This window comes from Diceros bicornis, chromosome 3 (assembly GCF_020826845.1).
Source record: "Diceros bicornis minor isolate mBicDic1 chromosome 3, mDicBic1.mat.cur, whole genome shotgun sequence".
Lineage (NCBI taxonomy): Eukaryota > Metazoa > Chordata > Mammalia > Perissodactyla > Rhinocerotidae > Diceros > Diceros bicornis.
The window spans coordinates 94,461,002-94,482,343 of NC_080742.1; the positions used below are offsets into that span (position 1 = coordinate 94,461,002).

General features: G+C 40.3%; 1 protein-coding gene across 1 annotated transcript in view; it reads left to right on the top strand.

The window, feature by feature from the left end:
- CNTNAP2 (contactin associated protein 2) overlaps positions 1 to 21,342 on the top strand; it is an 815,107-nt gene that overhangs the window by 459,224 nt on the left and 334,541 nt on the right. The window contains exon 7 of the mRNA XM_058532231.1: positions 5,508 to 5,635. Within this exon, the coding sequence (XP_058388214.1) occupies positions 5,508 to 5,635 (128 nt within the window). The remainder of the gene's footprint in view (positions 1 to 5,507; positions 5,636 to 21,342) is intronic.

Consider the following 21,342-nt stretch of genomic DNA (forward strand, 5'->3'; position numbering starts at 1 on the left):
ACATTTCCTATAAACAGAATTATAAAATATGTAGTCTTCTGTGTCCGACTTCGTTCACTTACCATAAGGTTTTTGAGGTTTCTTCATTTTGCAATGTGTATCCATATTTCATTTCTTTTGTTGCTGAATACTGTTCTATTGTATGGATACACTACATTTTGTTTATCCATTCACTAGCTCATGGACATTTGGGTTGTTTCCACTTTGGGGCTATTATGAATAAAGCTGCTATGAACATCTACCTGAAAGTCTTTGTGTGGATATACGCTTTTATTTCTCTTGAATAGATATCCGGCACTGGAATTGCTGGGTCGTATGGTAAATCTGTGTTTAACTTTTAAGAAACTGCCAAACTATTTTCAAAAGTGACTGTACCACTTTACAACCCCACCAGCTATGATATATGATGACTCCAGTTTCTCTAAATCCTTGTTAACACTTGTTGTTATCTGTCATTTTTTATTATAGCTATTCTGGTAGGAGTAAAGAGGCATCTCAGTGTAGTTTTAATTGCATTTTCCCTAATAACTAATAATATTAAGCATCTTCTCATTCTGCTTATTTCCCATTTCTACATCTCTTTGTGAAACATCCTCTGTAGCTAAAACTTTGACTTCCTGCATTCTTCCAGAAATTTCTAGCTCAGGTGATGCTGTGATAGAAATACATACAAGTTCACTGACTGTAATTCTGTTTTCTTTTTTTCTTTAAGTAACCAAGTATTTATAAACTTTCCAAAGGAGAAGTCATTCTTCTCTGGTAGAATTATAGGACAGATGCACAGTGTGGTAACTTTTATAACATCTGGTAGAAAAGCAGGCTCACAACTGCAGAAGCTTGGGATGCTTATTTTTCTTGAGGCTTTTTTTTTCTTTTTCACTGAGCTAAGGGCAAGACCAAACTGCCCAGAGGCTTGTTTGCTTTCTCAGCAGAGTAAGAAAAGAAGGCAAGGAAAGAAAGCAGAGGAAGACAGAATTCCTCAGGAAAACAGTACTGAAGCAAAGTAAAGGTAAAGCCAAGTTAGAGAAGCAAAATCCATAGAATCAAGTTTTACTTCAATAATGCTGATAGAAAGATTATGCAAGAGTCTGAGTTCAGGGCCTATTTGAAATGGATGACAGAATTTTTCTAATGTACAGCCCCACTAACAGATGTAATTAGATTGTGCTAACATGATAAATAGTTACTGAATATGTCCCTAAATCAGATTGACCTCCATCTGTAAAGATCATAACTTTCAACGAAGGCTTGTTTTGCTTGCTAAATGATTTTCACACAGGTGCTAAGATAGAAAGCTCATAGGTGTTTTGAAGGGCCCATCTCCAGATCTCAGTTTATTTTCTTTTCACCCACGCATCATTTTTTGAAAGGGGTTTGTGCTGTACTAGTCTTTGTACTAGTCAAACCACTTTATTGCCACCCATGAACTTGTTTCTGCAACCAACTTGTTTCTGGCAGAGTTTCACACACAGTTGTTTGTGACTTTAAAGTCTCTGGATCCCTATGTAAAGTTCTGATCAAAAATTATTCACAAGGTAACTTTATCTTTTTTTATCAGCTGATGATTATTTTTCCCTGTTTTCCTGGTTTGGTAAGGAATAACTGAGTGTTATAATTATTAGCTGAACTGCAGCCTTTTATAAACCAACATATGATTAAAAACAGTGGTTAATTTGAGGATGGGGTAGTTCTAGATCTCTCTTTTACTTAGAACGTTGATGGGGGTGAGGGGATATGTGTGAATAGAACATTAGAGATATCTTTGCTCTTACCACCTACAAATAACCTCAATGTTTCAGGATGGCTAAGTGTATCCACAAAGGTATATTTTTCACCTCATCTATAAATGAGAATTAAAAGAAAAAGGCTTTTAATTGACATAGTGGTTTTTGGTTTCCTTCTGTTTTGTTTTTCCCCTTTTTTTTTTTTAGTGGAAACTCTTAGATTGGGATCCACATAATCTAGATTTGAATCCAGACTCTACACTTATGAGCTGGTGACCTTGGTCAAGATTAATTCTCTGATTCTTATCAGTAAAATGGGGATAATGATGCCTATAAGGAAGAATTGATTTCAGATTAGATATTATATACAAGAAACAGTCTAATATACATAGGTACTCAATGATGGAGGCCCTATTATTATTGTTGTTTTCTATGAATTAGAGCAGTGGTCTTCATATTTTTTGATCCTCATCTTATCATTAAAAAATTTTTGAACACATATTTACAAATAAGTATAAAAATAAGGTATATTTTCTAGTGAACTAATATTTTATGTTCAATATAAAACAAAGTCTTTTAAAATGATATAAAGTTGAAACTAATAATACTTTCTCTAAAATATTAATAGAAATTAATAATTTTTCTCTAATTTTTTTAGTAATAGCAGTGTGATTGAAAACATATGATTATTTTGTATAATCTTGGATTACTAATTTAAAGATCTGTCTCTCTGTTTTGTTCATTTTGATACTTGATTTTATTAGCCATCATAGCTGAAAAATGTCACTTAAAGGTACATATATCAAACTAGAGAAAAGCACGTTATTAGGTGCACCTAATGAATCATGATGTTAATTTTTCAGTTTCATTGACCAATAATGCAAGGTTTTAATAAAATGTGGCCTATAAATTTCTGTCATCTCTGATGTTAATAGGTTTTGTTTACAAAATAACTGAATAATAGCCCATTTCAATATTAAAAAAATAAGTCAAAAACCCACTGGAACTCTACATGTATAAGATTATTACAAAGATTTTGAAATTATATTTTCAAGTTATGAGAGTATGTAGAAGTGTAAATTCTCATAATGTTATGCACATATCAATTTTTGCAATAAGATGACGTAACGATTGGAATATTTCCAAACATTTGTTTTCAGAATGCTCTTGCATTAGCACAAGTTTTGTTATAAAGTAGTTTCTCCCTCACCATAAATAAACCAACAATACCAAGTATTGACAAGGAAGTTGAGCATCTTGACACATGACTGCCTGCCATATAGTGCAAAGTCAAGCAAAAAGTTAATTATTAATAAAGTTTAAGTTATGTCTCACTGTTAGATTAAATAAACTTCAGTGTACCTGCTTTCTTTCCCCACCTCAGGGATGCTCTCGCCCCTTCCCTAACCCCACACTCGACCATGGAGACAAGTTACCCAACAGCCCACCATGATAGTCAGTGGAATATTTGCTCAGTAAATTCGCAAAGGATAAATGGATACTGATGATTTAGAGCAGGAGTTGGCAAACTTTTCCTATAAAGGGCCAGATAGTAAATATTTTAGGCTTTGAGGGCCATGTGGTCTCTGTCGCAACTGCTCAACTCTGGTATTGTAGTGTGGCAGCACCATACAATATGTAAAAAAGAAAAAGGGGGGCCAGCCTGGTGGCGTAGTGGTTAAGTTCGCACACTCCGCTTTGGTGGCCCGGGGTTCACAGGTTTGGATCCCGGGCACGGACATACATACTGCTCATCAAGCCATGCTGTGGCAGCGTCCCACATATAAAATAGAGAGAGATGGGCACAGATATTAGCCCAGGGCCAATCTTCCTCAGCAAAAAGAGGAAGATTGGCAGCAGATGTTAGCTCAGTGCTAGTCTTCCTCACCAAAAAGAAAAAGAAAAAGGCTGTGTTTCAATAAAACTTTATTTACGGACACTGACTTTGAATTTCATGTAATTTTTATGACACAAAATATTATTCTGCTTTTGATTTTTTTTAATCGTTTAAAATGTAAAAATCATTCTTGGCTCATGAGCCACGAGAAAACAGACAACGAAGTGAATGGTTCTCAGGGCTTAGTTTGCAGATCCCTGATTTAGAGTCATGTAACTCTAAAAGATAAAGAACTTGTAGAGAATGTCAGCCTAAAGTTCCACAGGAATACACATCATTTCTAGTAGGTCGTCAAATTACAGTATGCTGTTACAGGGTGCTTTCATTTATCGTTCCTTTAAGAAACACTAAATATGAAGTTTAATAGCAAAGGCTTTGTTCTCTCTCTGACATGATTTTAACTGATAGAAGTTCTAATAAAAGAAGTTCGGGTTGCAAGATTCCACGGAGATATTTGAGGCCGGGTCATCGGTAGCTACAGTGTCAATAAGCATCACAGTGCTTTTCTGCCTGATCTTAGTTCTCAATTGATAAACAAATTTTAAAGATAGTTTATTTTGGAAACTCAAGAGCAATGAAATAACTAAGGCAGCATAAATACACTTGTTGGGGCCCACTAGCTAATTTGCGTGACTCCTTCCTGGGTTTCTGTGGGTCCTGACATATGAGGGAGTGTATGTTCACTGACATTCTAGAAGGTCAGAGGGATGCCTAACTGCTCCTAACGGTATTGCATTTTAAAAGCAGGCTTCCAAGTTGGTTCCCTTCAATTCCCTGTACTATTTGCCAAGAGACAGGAATGGCAAATCTTTAACCTAATTATTGAACTATCTCTTTCATTCTTCTATCATGCAAAACCAGTTTTCTTTTCTGTGACCAATTGTATGTACAATTTCAAAATTGTTATTTATATTCAGGCTGAACAGTGCAAAAAGTCATACAGAAGGGTAAATTTGTAGAATGACTTTACACTGATTTGTGCCTCTCACCCATCCAGCCCCAAAGGAAGGGATCCCTCAGCCACAGCAGCATGAAAAGAGGATGAAGGGGAAGAAATTTCCTATTGACGTGAAATCTGTGCTTCACTGTAACTCACCTTGGGTCCATCTCCAAGAACATCTCCTGGATTTCTGTGCTCCATCCTAGAATCTGTACTTTGCAACTAGCCTTGTCCACTTCCTTTAGAGTGGTACAGGGTACAGGAGACCTGGAAGAAGATAAGCGTAGAGTAAACAAGAGAACAAATCTAGGAGAAAAAACAAATTCGACTTGAACCTCAATTCCACCCCTCATTATGGATGGAAATAGACACTTAGTGAGCACCTGCTCTGTGTTGGAAACTTCACATAAACTCATTCAGTTGTTAAAATAAACCAAAAGAGTTGAAAGAACAAAAAGTGTCCCTTATTTAGCTGATACACAGCAGGGAAGAAAGCCTCTGAAGCAACTGTTTCAAAGCAATTAAGGAGACAAGGGTTTTTTTAATAGGGTTTGTTTCAAGTATTGTGCAAGCAAGCAGGTTGACTTTGTTGAACTTTATTCTGTGACAACAGCAAACTCTGCATGCGCGCTCCACGCTTGGTGTGTGTTTATCAAGCAGTGTGGTAGCTACTCTCAACCTAAAATAGTATGCGGCATATTGGTTGTGACTCTCTGGAAATCGACTGTCAGTTCTGTTTTCCAGAAGGCAAAGGTGTCAGTTATTTTTGAGCAATGCGCTGCGAGACCACCCGATGGAAGAGAGAGAGCAACTCTTTAACTGTGGTTCTACTTACTGAACTTCTGAACGTTTATTAGAGTGTGGTCAATTATTAGACAACTGTATCAGAAAAGACATGTTTCTCACTTAGCCTCCTCATCCTTTTTTGTCTTTCCCTGTGATTCAGGAGGAAGGACGCTGGCTTCTTATCCTACAAAGATCACCTGCCGGTGAGCCAGGTGGTGGTTGGAGATACCGACCGGCAAGGCTCGGAAGCCAAGCTGAGCGTGGGTCCCCTGCGCTGCCAAGGAGACAGTAAGTGTGCCCAGCAGCTGTGGCTGGCACTTTCTTATCAGTTTTAAATAGTGTTTCCCAGCCAATCAGAGGATGGCAGAAAACAGACTTGCTCTTCGGTAACTCCTAAAGAAACGTCATGGGATGCAAACAGAGCCAAATGAAGCGCTAGATAGACCTTAACACATAGAGAAGGGCAACAGCCATACAGTCTCCAGTACGGGAGCCTAGATTTGGGCATAAAATGTGGATATCCGTCTTCTTTGTATATTCATATGTTACAAGTTTGACTACCTAAGTTTATGGTGATATAAATAGCCATGCTAATAGCATAAAAGCGGCACTCAACAGCTGTGATTCCACTGAGTGCTGCTGTTAATGCCATTAGCATGACTATTTATATACTCAGTTTATGGTGATATAAATAGTAGCATTATGCTTTAATGTATCATTGTAAACTTGGATTATGGTCATATAAAGTTTGACATTATTGCTATCAAATTTCATCATCATCAGAGCTTGATGGTCCCTTGTAAGTCAAAGATTGTTTCTGTAAGTACGTCTTGCTTTCAGGATTTGGCACACAGAGAGGAATTTGGGGCTGCTCGCCTGGACGGTGGGATGTCAGGGATTAGAGTGATGTTCCCACCTAATTAAGGGCACCATTAGGATTTTATGTTGTTTGATGCCCTTCAGTGTGCTTTATGTGCTGTTGGAGGGAAACCGTGACAGGTTGCTATGGGGATTCTGCAATGAGCATCCTGGGTGTCATTTCCCCTCTTCTTGTCTGTGCGTGTGATTTGGGCAACTCCCCTGGGAGTTCTATGCTTTTGTGATTGTGTGCTAGGCATCAGGAGACCTAGATTCTGTTCCCTGAATAAGTGACTTGCCAGAAGACCTCAGGCAAACCCCGCCATTTTCTCGGCTGTGGTAATGAGAATACCACCTGCGTCCCAATCCCTCCTGGGGAGGCCATAAAGATTTTAGTGCCTAGATCAGGATTCCTCCTAGCAAAGCATTCTGTGAGATGGAATATTATTACCATTTCCATAAATCAAGGGAGAATTAGACCTACTCAATGGGATAAATTACTGCATCCACTCAAAGAGGTGTCCTAAGGAATGTAACGATGCATGCTTTACTGTTTACTACTTAGTAAATCGAGGCTGTTGGCAATTAAGCAGTACAATGTTCCTAATACAAAAGAAAGATGGAGTTTGTACTGATTTTCCTCTTCTTACATGGAGAAAATGAAAATGCTACCTTTAAAATTGAGACTGGTCAAAAGGCCTTATCATGCATTTGTTAAACAATAATACTTCGTTTGTCTAGTCAGGCTTAGTAGAATGGTACAATAAGAAATTTAGTTTCAACTGCTGAAGAAAAAGATATTGATAAAAAATAATAGTAAACATGCGTTTTTAAATAAGTGTTTTGAGAGATGGACTATAATGTCACTCTCAAAATGGGCAGGTTCTCATGTATTGTCTAATGAAAATCAGTTTCATTATGTCGTAATTACTCATTAATATACAAAGGTAAAATATTTCTCGTTTATCAACTCTAATTCTGAAGTTATCTTTGAGTTAGAGAAAGGGCTCTGACTAAGCAATTAAAAAATCCCACTTCTGGAAACTTTCATTCCCATTCTTAAAGAGAAGGTTCCTGCTGTGTAGGAGTGTATTAACCATTTATAGCTAATAGTAGCTTGTTTTCTCTTAATGAATAAATCAGTCCTCAGGAAGAATTTATTATGTGTCTGTTATTTGTCTAGCACTTTACTAGGTACTCTGGGGAATAAGAAAAAGAAGTTCAAACCATGTTTTGAGAAATGCACATGAAGAAATATTGGAAAACACAAAATGTTTTATAATTTAATGTTAGATTTTATGATATAAAATTATTGCAACTGATGCTCAATAAAGGAGTGATAGACAGTATATTTCAGGCAGACTTTATATTTAAAAAGAGCAAATAGAAAAAGTATGGTGGTCAATGTTCATTTGCGTTGCTTTTCTCAGGCCTTTGTTTTTACAGACATTGTTAGGACCCGTTGATAAAACAAAGAGCGATGTTATTCACGACACTGCAAGGTCCCAGCACCCTTCTAATGCTGCAGCTTCAGCAAGACACTTTTAAATTGTATTTTACCTGATACTTCGTGAAAACAAAAGTATAGTTACTATATTTCAATTACTTGAAATACTTTTCTGTCTGAGAGAGAGAGGGAGAAATCTTTCTTTTTCACAGGCAACTGAGAATATCTTACCTTGGACCTGAATTGCCAGGTAGCAGACAGCAGTTTTGATGCCACCTTCCCTGTAAGAGTGTTCTGACGTGTTCTGACAAGTGCTCCACGTCATAGCGTCTTCCAGGTTTTACACATGCATGATCTCCTTAGAAACTGACAGCCCCGGTGAGGTGGGTAAGGTAAATATCAGCCTTGCTGTTTTACAAGTGAACAAAATAGTTCTTTTAAAATGTCATTTACACAACAAATTTCTGTGCACTCTTTCAGCCTCTGGGAGGCTCAAGGAGGAAAGACGGAGCAGGGAATATAAACAGCTTTCTCTGCACAAGGTCAAGGTTGTTTCCCCGCCATTCTCTTCCCCAAGTCAATTGCTGATGAAATTAAAATATTTTAAAAGTGTGTCATTTGGGTCTTATCCCACCACTGCCCCCGCCCACCCACACTTACCAATATAGCATGAATGTAGGGGGATTAAATTCCAATTTTTATACTTTAAAGTAGTACAGTGCATGTATCCTGTTGTTTACAGAGATTAACTTACTTTGTGCCATTTACTGAAGTCTGTGCAAAGCTGTGCAAATCCATTGTTGGAAAATATCTCTCTCTATTTGAGGAGTTGAGTGATGACAGCCCTGGGAAGCTGTCTCTTGAATTAGGTCCCCGTTCTGTCCTGAAGTCTTAGCGAATAAAATCATTTTTGTGGGCTCTGCTCAACCATTTCCGCAGTTTGGGTTGGTTTCATCATGCCTGCTGAGTTTCATTTTTACTTTGATTCATCTGAACTCATAGACCCATATAATCAAAATGCTAAAGAAAATCAGTGAGTTCAACTCATGTCTGCTGCATTTCCTGTGTAGTTCTGTAAAATGCTTATGCCCTTATGTTTTTTTTGTTTTTCAAATATGTTCAAATGAAACCTCACTTCTAAATGAAACTGAAAGTGTTACTGGTGATGGATGGTTAGCTAACATAAAAAGTGTGGTAAAATTACAAATCCCCCTCTTAAAGCACATGTTCTCATCTAGGAAGAAACAAAAGAGCTTTTTGTGTGTGTGTGTGAGGAAGATTAGCCCTGAGCTAACATCCGATGCCAATCCTCCTCTTTTTGCTGAGGAAGATTGGCCCTGAGCTAACATCTGTGCCCATCTTCCTTTACTTTATATGGGACTCCACCACAGCGTGGCTTGACAAACTGTGTGTCGGTGGGCGACCAGGATCCGAACCTGCGAACCCTGGGCAGCACACTTAACTGCTACGCCACCCGGCCAGCCCCACAAAACAGCTTTTTAAAGGATCTAAATCACTGATAGAGTAGAAATTGTTTTGAAATTTAAACACATAGTCATTTTTGGAGGGCGGTACCAAACTTTTACAGAATTACTTCAAAAATAAAATATTTTGGATTTTGGAGGTGGAGATCTTATTTGTACTATATATAGTGAGTATAATTAATTATAGAAATAGAGTTTTTGCTAGATGATTGCTTTAATCTCAGCCACATGAGGTAAAAATTTCCAGTTTCATCTCTAGGGATACAGGGACTTTAAACAATTAACTAGGAGGAAGTTTGCTATAAAAGCAAGTGTTTTCAATCCACCTGGGTAGAAATGATTCAGGAAAATGTGTCACTCAAGGACTTCTTCCGAGTCCATGCCAGAAACTGCTCTGGCCGTAAGCGCAGGCAGGCTGGCAGAGCACTTGAGTCACACGGGAGGTTTAAGATGTAAATTCAATTTCTTAGAGCTGCAGAGGTGACTCAGAGAGGCAAAGAGGAAAAGGTAAAGTAGACAACACATCCAGTTCAGGAACACTCGGAGGGCAGAGACAAAGCCGAAGGTGAAAGAAATAAAGATGCTGATGGAGGTTTATCCAAATGATGGTGGACATTTGTTCTTTAGGAATGTAATCATATGTGCCAGAGTAATACAAAGCCATGCTCTCTTTACTGCAAGAATTTTACAAACCAGGACCATAACCAGCAATTCCCTTACCAAGAAAGACAAAGCGATGACTGTATCTACAAGTTGTTTCTCCACAGATAAGACATTTCCAATGGGGATGCATGCAAATGAGTGTCATTCTCATAGGACATGCCCAGGGGCACACACTGGCCACTCCATCTCCCTGCGAGCGTCTGCATGAGACACACTCAGTGCAGTGCATGGGGACTGGACAAGGAGGGGCAGCTGCTCCCCTGGGCTCAGGAAGCAATTTTGATTGTGGAGAGGAAGCCACTCCTGGGCTCCAGAAAAGATTAGCAAGTCTGCTTAGTCCCTTTCACTTTGCTGCTTCCAGCTTGGAAGAGAGGGGAAAGGGAAAGAACCCAGCATGCAGGTTATAAACCAAGCACTTTATGTTGGTTTTCTCTCCTGATCCTCCCAACATCCTGGGTGAGGTGGTATCTGTGGCTCGAGTGAACCAGTGAGAAAACGGAACCGGGGGATGAGGTGGTTTCAGGGTTTCAGAGCTGGGGTGGGGATGGAATGTCGGTGGTTCCAGAGCAGATCCCAGAAGGGATAAAATTTGATCACTCCTAGTAATTATTTCCTCAGAAGGTGCTCCACATTCTTTTCCTTTCCCCATTTCATCCCACAAAATGTAGCTATATATCCTTGCCTCAAGTACAGCTAAAAGCAAGAACCAAGGATCACAACATTCTAATGGTGGCAGAGTCTTAGCGATCAAGCAGCGCAGACCACTCATTTTACAGACAGGGAACTTGGGTCTCAGAGGTTAAGTGACCTGCCCAGGGCCTCTTGTGGCAGAGCACGTGGAGAGAAAGTTTGACACAAGCCTTCATCTTTAGTGATTCCCGGTGGCCGAGATGAATTTTGAGATCCAAAGAGGGACCTTTGACCTGGAACTCTGACCTGGGTCCCTGCCCATCAACAGCTGACCAGTGCAATAATGTGGTGCGGACCTCCGAATTTAATCCCACTGTGATATCAACCATGTGGAAACCCTGACAGAACACTCGCAAACATAGAGATGAGGGGTCAGTGGCAGAAAGTTGATGACTTTTGTTTTTTCTTGTACTTCTAGTTCTAGCAGTTTTTTGGTTGCTTGTAAAAGGCAGAAGAAAAAAACCTAGAGTGATGCGTAGAAACCATTAACCTCTATTTTTTTCTTAATGTCCCAGCCTCCACTGCTATTGCCAAGGGCTACTACCAGCTGAGAAGCAAGAGTAACTCTAAGAAGAAGCAGAAATAGTGATATTTTTCAGGATCAAAACTAGGCTGATTCCCATTAAAGGATGGAGCCCTGTGGGCATGTCTGAGGGCAGCTCCAATTACAAAGGCAGCAAAGGTAGGAAGAAGGAAGCCTTCACTTGGGCCTTCCAGTCTCCAGAGTGACTTTAACAATTAGAAGAAATGGACAACTCCCTGGGAAGAAGACGCTCTTTTATATTATTTGACCATTCACCTTTAGCCGCAAACTCACTGTGGAAATGGGAAGTAAAATCAGTTACAGTTTGGGGAAAAAAAATTTGTTTCTATTTTACAATAGATGTGGTATTCACGTGCATGTGACTGGCTTTCCCACTTGTCCTTTCAAACATGGCTTGTATCTGGAGGAATAATCACAGCCCACAGAGGAGATCTGTCTGCTGAGTGAGTCTTGCTTCCTCTTTGTCCCCTCGCTGGGGGCCCGTCCCTTCCCTGAACTTAGCGCTCTGCAGACAGGATCCCAGATGCAGGAGGGACTTTGTTCTGTAAATTGAATCCCCTTCATTGGGTTCCTCTGCTGAACTTCCCAAGCTATCTCTCTAAACTATTTGCAGAAGAGAGTTAGGCTTGTTCTGTTGGTTCTAAGAATTCCCAGTGTGAAGCACACTTGGAATCGAGAAAAGTCCTAGGTGAAATAGATGCTAACCTACTCCAGAATCAGGTCCTGGAATCTAATTCAACCTAACATCCTTTACTGAGAAAACCAGGACATGGCCCCCATCCTGGATCAGTTTATGTTTTATTGAAGATGAACATTTTAACCGAGTGGAGTGGGAGTTTGAATAAAGCTTGGAGGCCTTGTATAGTAGTGCTTTACAAACTTCACTGTGCCTAGAATTCACCTGGAGATCTTGGTAAAATGCAGATTTTGATTCAGGAAGTCTGGACGAGGACTTGAGATGCTACAGGGTGATGCTGCTACTGCTGGCCACTGGACCAGACTTGGAGTAGTGAAGTTCTGGAGCAGCGTATCGAATAGGATGGACTGTGGAATCACACGCACCTGAGTCCAAAGCCCAACTCCCTCCTCCACTAACCATGTGCCTTTGGACAAGTTCCTTAACCTCTCTGGGCTTCCACTCCCACCCACAACCTTCCCTCAGCAGCAAATGAGAATAATCCTAACCACATCGCTGAGTTCTTAGAAAGCCTAATTCCCTGCAGTCCTTGCACCTGCTCAGTGCTCTTAGTATTATCACCATCATTATTATTATATCCATTCATTGTGGACGGAGTGACAGGCTGGCTATCAGAAAATCTCTGCCCATCTCCCTGTCCTATTCCACTGTCTATCCCCTTTACCCTTGACTCTGTACCTATTCTTGGAGAAGACCTGCTTTGTGTCATGGCTGAGAGTGTGACTTCCAGCCATTAGCCACCTTTCCAATCTGGAGGTGGCAGCCACAATGCCTGCTTAGAGCTCAGCTGCATTTGCTGGGTTCCCAGGGCGAGGTCATTCCGTGTACACAATCCCTCCTTTGCTGACTGCAAACAGATACCACCCCCTTTACTTGCTGCCATCTTTTGAAACTGTCCTTGGAGAACCTGGAGAACCCTAAAAGAACACACAAAGAGCCCAATAATGTACACAGGGTTCACCATTCCAAAAACAACCACAAAAGGCGGCCTTTCATCTAGATCGAGAGTCAGCAGGCTTTTTCTCTAAAAGCCCAGACAGAAAGTATTTTATGCTTTCGGGCCATACAGGCTCTGTGACATAGACAATATGTATGTCTAAGTCGCCATAGACAATATGTAAATGAATGAGTGTGGCTTGGTTCCAATAAAATGTTTACGGAAACAGGTGGCAGGCTGGATTTGTCCAGAGGGCCATAGTTTGCTGACCCCTGACCTAGATATTTAAAAACTTTTTGAAAATTTGGAAAAATATATAGGATTTGAAAAATGTATAGAATTATGTCAGGATTTTTTGCTGTTTTAACGCAGATTTTATCTGTTTTTCAAACTCAGTCATAGTAAACTTGCAGTTCACCCACCGCGATAGTGAGCGGGATTCCTCTCCCCTTCAGCTTTGCGCTCGTCTTTCTCCATGCGTACTCATATTTCAGCCTAGATGTGTGCAGTGCCTTCTATCTATATGCTCAGCATTGATCTGAGGCACTGTGTGAATATAAAGAGGAAAACTACATTTCCTGCCCTCAAGGAGCCTACAGGAAAGTTGGCGATAAAGACGTAAACACTCCAGACAGAACTTCATGTTCACCATCATAATTGTTTTTCCCATCTCATATCCAGAGTGACTTTTCAGAGCTGTAAGCCGGATTATAGCACTTTTTGACTTCTAACTATCTAATAGCTTCCCATTACTCTGAAAATGCAAACTCCTTAGCACGTGCTCTACGGCTGTGTGTGATCTGTCCTCACCCGACCGTCATCCCCAGTTCCTCCATTCCAGCCCCTCTGGTCTCATATCTCCAACATGCTATGCTTGGTGCCACCTCAAGGACTTTCACTGGTGGTTTCTTCTGCCTGGAACCTTCTTCTCCCGAGCCTCACTGGGCTGCAGATATCAGCTTCGATGTTAATTCTTCTAAGAAGCCTTCCTTGCCCACTCAGCTAATGTAGCCACCCACACCTCGCCACTGCCCTTTTTACCTTCTTCATAGAACTTACAGCTATCTGAAATCATCTCTGCAGTTCTGACACTAACTGCCCGGAGTCGGCATAGATTTCACAGTCCCTAATGAGACTGCTTTTGCTTCAGACACAGACCACAAGTTTGAGGGCTTCCCGCTATCCCCTCAGGATCAATAATTCACTAGAATGATTCAAGAACTCAGTACTATACTTACGATTCAAGTTTTATTATAAAGGATACAAACCAGGACTAGCTGAATGAAAAAATGCACAGGGTGAGGTCTGGGAGGGTCTCAAACATGGAGCTCCCATATCCTCTCTTTGCAGAGTGAGGGTATGTCACCCTCCTGGTACATCAATGTGTGTTACCAACCAGCTCACTGAGTTTTGGGTGTCTGGAGTTTTTATGGGGTTTCATTATGCAGGCATGATTGAATAAATCATTGGCCATGTGATTGAATCCAATCTCTAGCCTCCATTCCTTCTGCTTCCTGGAGATGGGGCTGATATCCCATGGCTCAAAATCCCAACCCTCTAATCCCATGGTTGGTCTTTCTGGCAGGGCCAGCCCCCGTCTTGAAACTATCTAGGGGCCCACCACGAGTCAGCTCGTTAGCATAAACTATAAACCATCAAAGAGAAGAACAAAGACACTCCTATCACCCAGGAAATTCCACGGGTCTAGAAACCCCATCTCAAGAACTTGGGATAAAGACCAGATACATTATTTATTGCACAACAATCTCTGTTCTCTATTTGTTTGCATTATTACTGCCCTCACCCCCAAGAGCAGATGGGAACTCAGGCAGAGATCTATATCCTAGTGCCCAGGACAGTGCCTGCCACATTGAGAACTCAAATATGAGTTCATTAAACGAATATGAAAGGTTAAATAACCACAAAAGGTTTAAATAAGCATTTCAGACTAACAATGGAGGCAGTGCCATGAGGCAATTTATGATAAATTGCAGAAAATTTGCACAGACAATAATTACTATAGGGGGTCCAAGAGAGGAGCCATTGCTTGATTTATATGCACAACAATTTTTAACCTCGACAAGGTTTTTGCACATTTATTCATCTTAACTAAATGAAAACTTTTGTTCCTTTGTACCTGAAAATCCCTTGAATCCGATGATTATCTTCAAATTAAGGATTAAAATAAAAACTCTTTTGCTGAGTTTTTATATTTTCTCTGGCGTTTCTAAATTAAGATGCATGTGAAGTATTAAATTTATAGAACTCATTGTTTAATCTAAATTAGATTAACCCCCCTGGCCCTTCAGAGAGCCAAGCAGACAGTTCCACACTTTTGTTTATCCCTGTCTCAAGGTTATTACTGACAAATTACAATTAGTCAGTGCATACTTCAAGCCTATTGTTAGGGCGCTAAGCTGTGAGCTATAAACTACCTCACTCTGGCATAATTAAAACCATGTTCCAGTTCACCTATTTTACAATACCTACTTGGCTTTTTATAAAGCTTCTTTTCACAGTTCTAACTACATGCAGGCCTTGGAAACTCAGGCACTTTAAGAAAACTTTTTAAATTGTTTCTTCTTGAAGTTTGCTGACAGTTCTGTAGTAGCAATCTTATTACCACCGTCATCAGGATTAAAAAAAAAGTTGTACTAAACTATTGCAAACGTTATGTAAGATTTGTATTATTATCTTTAAAATAAATCCTAATTCAAATTCACCAGGCGTGTGCATAGGAAACAATGCACTTGAATTTGTATTCACCTATTGGCATGGTAAACTGCTCCTTAGAACTAGGTGTATGGTCCCAAATTAAAAAGAAAAGGGGAGTCCCCTGTCCTATCCATATGCTTTGTCTTTGAGTCAGTCCATTAGTCAATTGTCTTAAAGTAAATGGATACCTTCAAGCTGCCTGTAAGAGGGAAAATATCAGTTGCTAGACCAACACTTAATCAAGAATCTCTCTCGATCCTTAAGTGTGAATAGAAAAACTAGACTCAGCAAAGATGGCTTGGTTTCTTGATGAAGCAGTGGTTGTTTGCCCATTAAGATTCTATCAGTGCCTCTTCTTTTCAGGGTTTTTCTTGATTTACTCAAGCTTTAGACAATGAAGTGGCTCAACAATCTTTTCTGTAATCCCCATGTCTGATGCTTTAAGTATTCCTTACTTCAATTCTAGTAGATTAGCCTAATCAGTTTTGTTTTATGGTATTTAGACCTTTAGAATTTAATTATATTACACTGAATAGGATGCAAATTAGGACTTGAACTTAAAATATGGCCCGTTATTTAACAGAGATGTATTTCTGGTTTTCACCAGACTTGTGAGTAGACGTGTATGTCTCAGACATGTATGCCCTGGTTTTCCTTTCCATTGTCACACCTGAGATGACAGTGTAACTGACTCAGGAAGTCAAGATTTCCATGGCACAACTGCGTGTTCATTGGGTACTTGGGTTAGTCTCATGGTTTGAGCAAAGATGCTAAATTAGCCCTGAGTGCCTTAGTTTTCTCCATATAAAAAAAAAACCCAGAAAACAAAAAACTTAGCACTTTTTATTGAATAACCCAACACCTTGGAAATGAATTTGTGAAAAGAGAACATGACCCAAGAATTAGAGCTGAGAAGATACCCTGATCATTTTATTTCTTTACATGTTACTTTATTTATTCTTTACTTATGTATTTCAAGGAGATATAGTCTTCGTCTTAATCTCTCAAATTTACATACGGAAAAATACATCTGTTATTGTATAACAGTAGTTTGATACATCAAAATAAAGTTTGGGTGTTTCTTTGCCTGCAGAACTGACGATTTTCCTGGCTTATGCTGATGACCCTAAAAAAGAAGTTGCTTGTATCTTAAACATCTATAGGACATAAGACTATAGTTCAGGGTAGCATCTGTAATAAAGCAAACTTTACAGCTTTTCTTTGGGGTTGAGGAGAGAGAATGAGTTATTGATCCCACCGTGTGCCTTCGGTGGCCATATCACATCTGAAATTGGTCATTTCTTGGTGGGCAATGTTAAATCCAGACTTTGTGTTATGGCTCTACAAATCAGCGAATTATGTTTGATGCGATAAGAGAACACAACAAAAGTGTATCAGTTTAGAACCTTGATTTTAGGACTTTTTATTCTTTTGAAAGCTCTTAAACTATTTTTCTAACCCTTCCGGCCTACCTACCTCCAGTAGCCAGGCCTCCTTCCTACCTGTTTACTTCCCTTTGCAAGAACCAGCTAATAGAGAACCAAGAAAAAAATGGATGACATTTATTTTTAGAATAAAGTAATATATTCTCTACCATTTCTTCCCTCAGATAGATTTTCTCTTGCTTCTGGTACTGTTAAATACACACACACACATATAAGCACAAATGAAAATACGCTTACCCTCAGAATTTAGCAGTTGTGCTTACTGCTGCCACAGTCACCTCAATCCTGAACCTGCCTTAACCTCATGGTAACCCCGACATGGAGCTCAAAACTACTTGAGATCAGTGTAGTTGGAGGAACTCTTCTTAGAAACGAGGAAGAAGGTAAAATGAGGTTAGAAGTCAGCCCTCCACACTCCCACATGCCCTGGCACGACAGGACTGTGGAGGTGGGCACTGTAGTCAGCTCCAAGAATGCTCTGTGACCCAGCCCGTCTGGATCCATCCCAGGCTTAAACCCATGGTTTAGGGCTTTGTCTCAAGGAGGGGAAAAATCACCTTTCTCATTTAGAAGTTAAAACTATTGGGGAGGAAAAATGATTTTCCCTTTACCATTCTAGGTTCTTGGCTGAGACCACCCCCCATAATAAAAGACAGATCAACAGGAGAAAAACAAACAGAAAGTTTAATAGCATGTATACCTTCTGTATACATGAGAGATAACCAGGAAAACTGAGTAACTCTCCAAAATGGCCCAGGCCATCACCTTAAATACCATCTTCAGCTAAAGACAAAAGATGCTGGGGGAACTGGGGGGGGGGCGGGGGGGGGCAGTTATGGGAAGTTACCAGGAAAAGCACAGTATGTAAGGATAACGTTGTTGTGCAGATTTAAGTCCTTACCTTCTCCATTGATAAGAGTTCCCAGAAGACACCCTTACAAATGGAGATTTCCCTTGTAAGTGCTAATTTCTCTTACAAAATGGTACCTTCTACTTGGCTTTCAGAGCTGCTCCTGTGCCTGCTGTTTCTTAAAAATAATCAGACCCAAATAATGAATATACCAAAGAGGCGTATTTTGAGGTAGAAAATTCTTCTCCCCTTCAAAACATAGAATTAATGATGAACTAACCCTTCATTCAGAGCAAGTCTACGTATGTGTAGTGTCAGAGTTCAATAATAAATTTGAGTCTGTAGCCTTTTGTACTTGTGTTTTCAGAATCATTTCAAGCTATTTCATCCAAAAAGCCATAAAGAAGTTAAGACAGAGCCGTGCTTTCCGAGAGCAGCTCTCCACTGGTGGAGAAACAGAGCACTTAGGAGCCAGAGCTTTGCTTTCGTCTGTTGGCTTGTTGACTATAGCTCTAGAGTAGGGCTACCCAATGGTTTTTGGTGATGATGGAAATGTCCTTTAACCTCTGTTGTCCATATTGTAGCCACACAGGTGGCCATTGAGCATTTGAAATGTGACTAGTATGACCGAGGATCTGAATTTTTAATCTCATTTAATTTTAATTAGCTTAAATTTAAATAGCCACATATGGCTTGTGGCTGCCATATTGGACTACACAGCTTTAGAGCAACAGTGATAGGCCACTTTAGAGAACCTGAGAACCTGTCCCTACCTGGAATTCAATCCTGTGGCTACAAGTCTGCCTGCTGTGATCCCTCCTGGAGTAAAATGGGATTAAAGATGGAGGAGAAAAGGTGGGATTTTGCTTTAGGGACTAAACCTAATGTCAGAAAAGATCAAAAAGTATCTGGAGTAAATAGCACTGCCTGGAAGACACATAGAGCATTTTCCCAGCTGCTCCGTAAGAGTCCCTGTGTATCAGCTAGGATGATGCGGCAAAATATAACATTATAACCACAAAATAAGTATTTTTTTTATGATGAGAGCTTCCATTTCATTTATGAATTCTACTCTTGGAATAATTGGTCTACATGTTATAGTGTGTTTTGAGGCTTTACTTCATGAATTTCATTCTTTTAAAATTTTAATTTTATATTTTGAAATATAGTACAATCTCAATTTTGCTTACTAGCAAAAAACTAAAATAATAGTATTTTGAAAAGAGATATAGTTGCATTACCTCAAACGTTAATATACATTACAAAATAAGATGGAAACCTATAAGTAATTCTCAGGTTAACCTGCCCGCGTAAGACTTCGTATAACTTCCCTAGACCTGTATTTAGCCAGTGAGAACTGCAAAGTAGATGAAGTGTGCCCCTTCTACCTCAAGATCTCATGAGTGACATGGTCACCCCCTCAACCCTTTTTTCTGCCGCACAGAGCTGTGTCTCCTTTCTAGTCCACCAGTGAAATATGACTCATTTGCAACTTAGGGCTAAATATTAATCATTCATGGGAGGGAGTATGAGAGGGCTGTATAGAAATATAGCTGCTAAGCACTAGTTTAAGCCAATTGAGGAAAGGTTGGAATGGGGAAGGTAAGTGCTACAGACCGAGTGTTTGTTTCCCCCCAAAATCTGTATGTTGAAATCTGAACCCTCAATGGATGGTATTAGGAGGTGGGGCTCTCGGGAAGTGATTAGGTCATGAGGGTGGGATGGGATTTTTGCCTTTGTAAAAGAGGCTCAGCAGAGCTCCCTGGCCCCTTCTGCCGTGTTAGGACACAGTGACATGGTGGCTGTCTGTGAGGATGCAGGCCCTCACCAGATGCTGAGTGCCAGTAGCGTGATCTTAGACTTCCCAGCGTCCAGAACTGTGAGAAATAAATGTTGTTTATAAGTCACTCAGGTTATAGTGTTTTTGTTACAGCAGCCTGAAGGAACTAAGACAGTAAGGAACTACGTCCGGGGTCCCCAAGACCACTCCCAGGTTCAGTGGTTCAGGAGGACTCACAACAGTCGGCATATAGTCATAGTCACGGCTCTGATTCGTTACAGGAAAAGGACACAAAGTGAAAAGACACAGGGCAAAGTCCGGAGGACACCAGACACAAGCTTCCAGAGTCCTTTCCCGGTAGAGTCTCACAGGACACACTGAATCCCCCTGCTTTCAGTTGTGACAACACATAGCAAATGTGCCAACCAGGGGGCTCAGTAGAGACTCAGTGCCCAGAGGTTTTATTGGGGGCTGGTTAGGTGGGCAGCCCCTGCCTGGCATGTCCTCAATTCCAGACTCCCAGGAGGAAAGCAGGCGTTCAGCACAAATCACATTGTTAGTACCAACAGTGTAGGCACTGTGACGCACTCTTCTTAGTTATCCAGTTCACCTTGCTGGGATCTGAGTTTCCAGACGCCAGCCTGGTAAAGGGGCCTTTTCAAGGATTAGCAGTCAGATCTGCTGTACTAACTCTTTTCTGCACAGGAGCCCTCTCCTTTCTCTCCATTTTCTCCATCCGTGGACACCAAGCAGCGCCTCTCCAACCTAACAAAGCTGCCCCCTGCCTTTCTCCCCTGGTCCCTCCCCCTTCTCCATGAGCAAGACCCCGTCTCTTCCCTCTCCCTTACAGCATTCTTATCCCACATCCAGATCTAGGACTTCACACCTTGCTTCACACTCCACTTCACACCCTGACTTCTCCCCACCTCACACAACCCCTTCCCAAAATCTTAAAACCAGAGAGGAGAGACCTGGAGTGTCTGCTGTATCAAGTTCCTGAGCAGAACTGGCTTGCAAAGCCCTGTGCAAAATGAAAATGCAGGACTCCTTAAGAAGATAGTATTTAGAAAGTTAAGAAAGCATTAAGAATTTCAAAAGAGCGACAACAGAGCCTTAAACCAAGCGTGGGGCCCTTCTAAGGCTGCGTAGGTTCCCCCATGTTCCTGAGGCCTGGGCAAAGGAGGTCCTTGGGGGTGGCAAATCTACGGGAATTGGGTCTTCGAGCTTTGTTTCTCTGGTAGGTTTGAACCTCAAAAAACATTTATGTGATGAAAATCAAACTATATATGGGAAAACATTCAACACAAAGACTTCTTATAAATACTGGTAAATCATAGCATATTGTGGAGTGTTTCCTAAATTTGTCTCATCACGAAAATTCCCCAGGGTACTTGTCAAAATGCAGATTCCCAGCCCCCTCCTCTAGAGATTTTGATTCAGAATCTCTAGAGTGGAGGCCAAGATTCTTTTTTTTTTGAGAAGTTTTCTAGCAGTTTTTAATGACAAGGAAATTCTAGAAGCTCTAGCTAAGAACACAACATTTGAGGGCAGACAGACCTAGGCTCAAATTCTCCATTTATCAGCAGTGTGACATTGGGGAAACTTATTTAATCTCACTGAGCTTCAATTTCCTCATCTGTAAAACAGAGATAATTATGCTCAGTACAAAAGGTTGCCACGGGGATAACATGAGACAAGTGTATGTAAAGAGCTTAAAACAGTGACTGGTACAGTAAGTTCTCAATAATGGTGGTTATAAATATTATACAAAAAAAAGAAACTTCTTTAAACCCCTCAGTTTTGTAAAACTAATATGAATTAAGCTTAAATGCAAATTTCTAAATGCAACCATTATTATTTCTGTCAAATTAAAGTCATTCAGAAA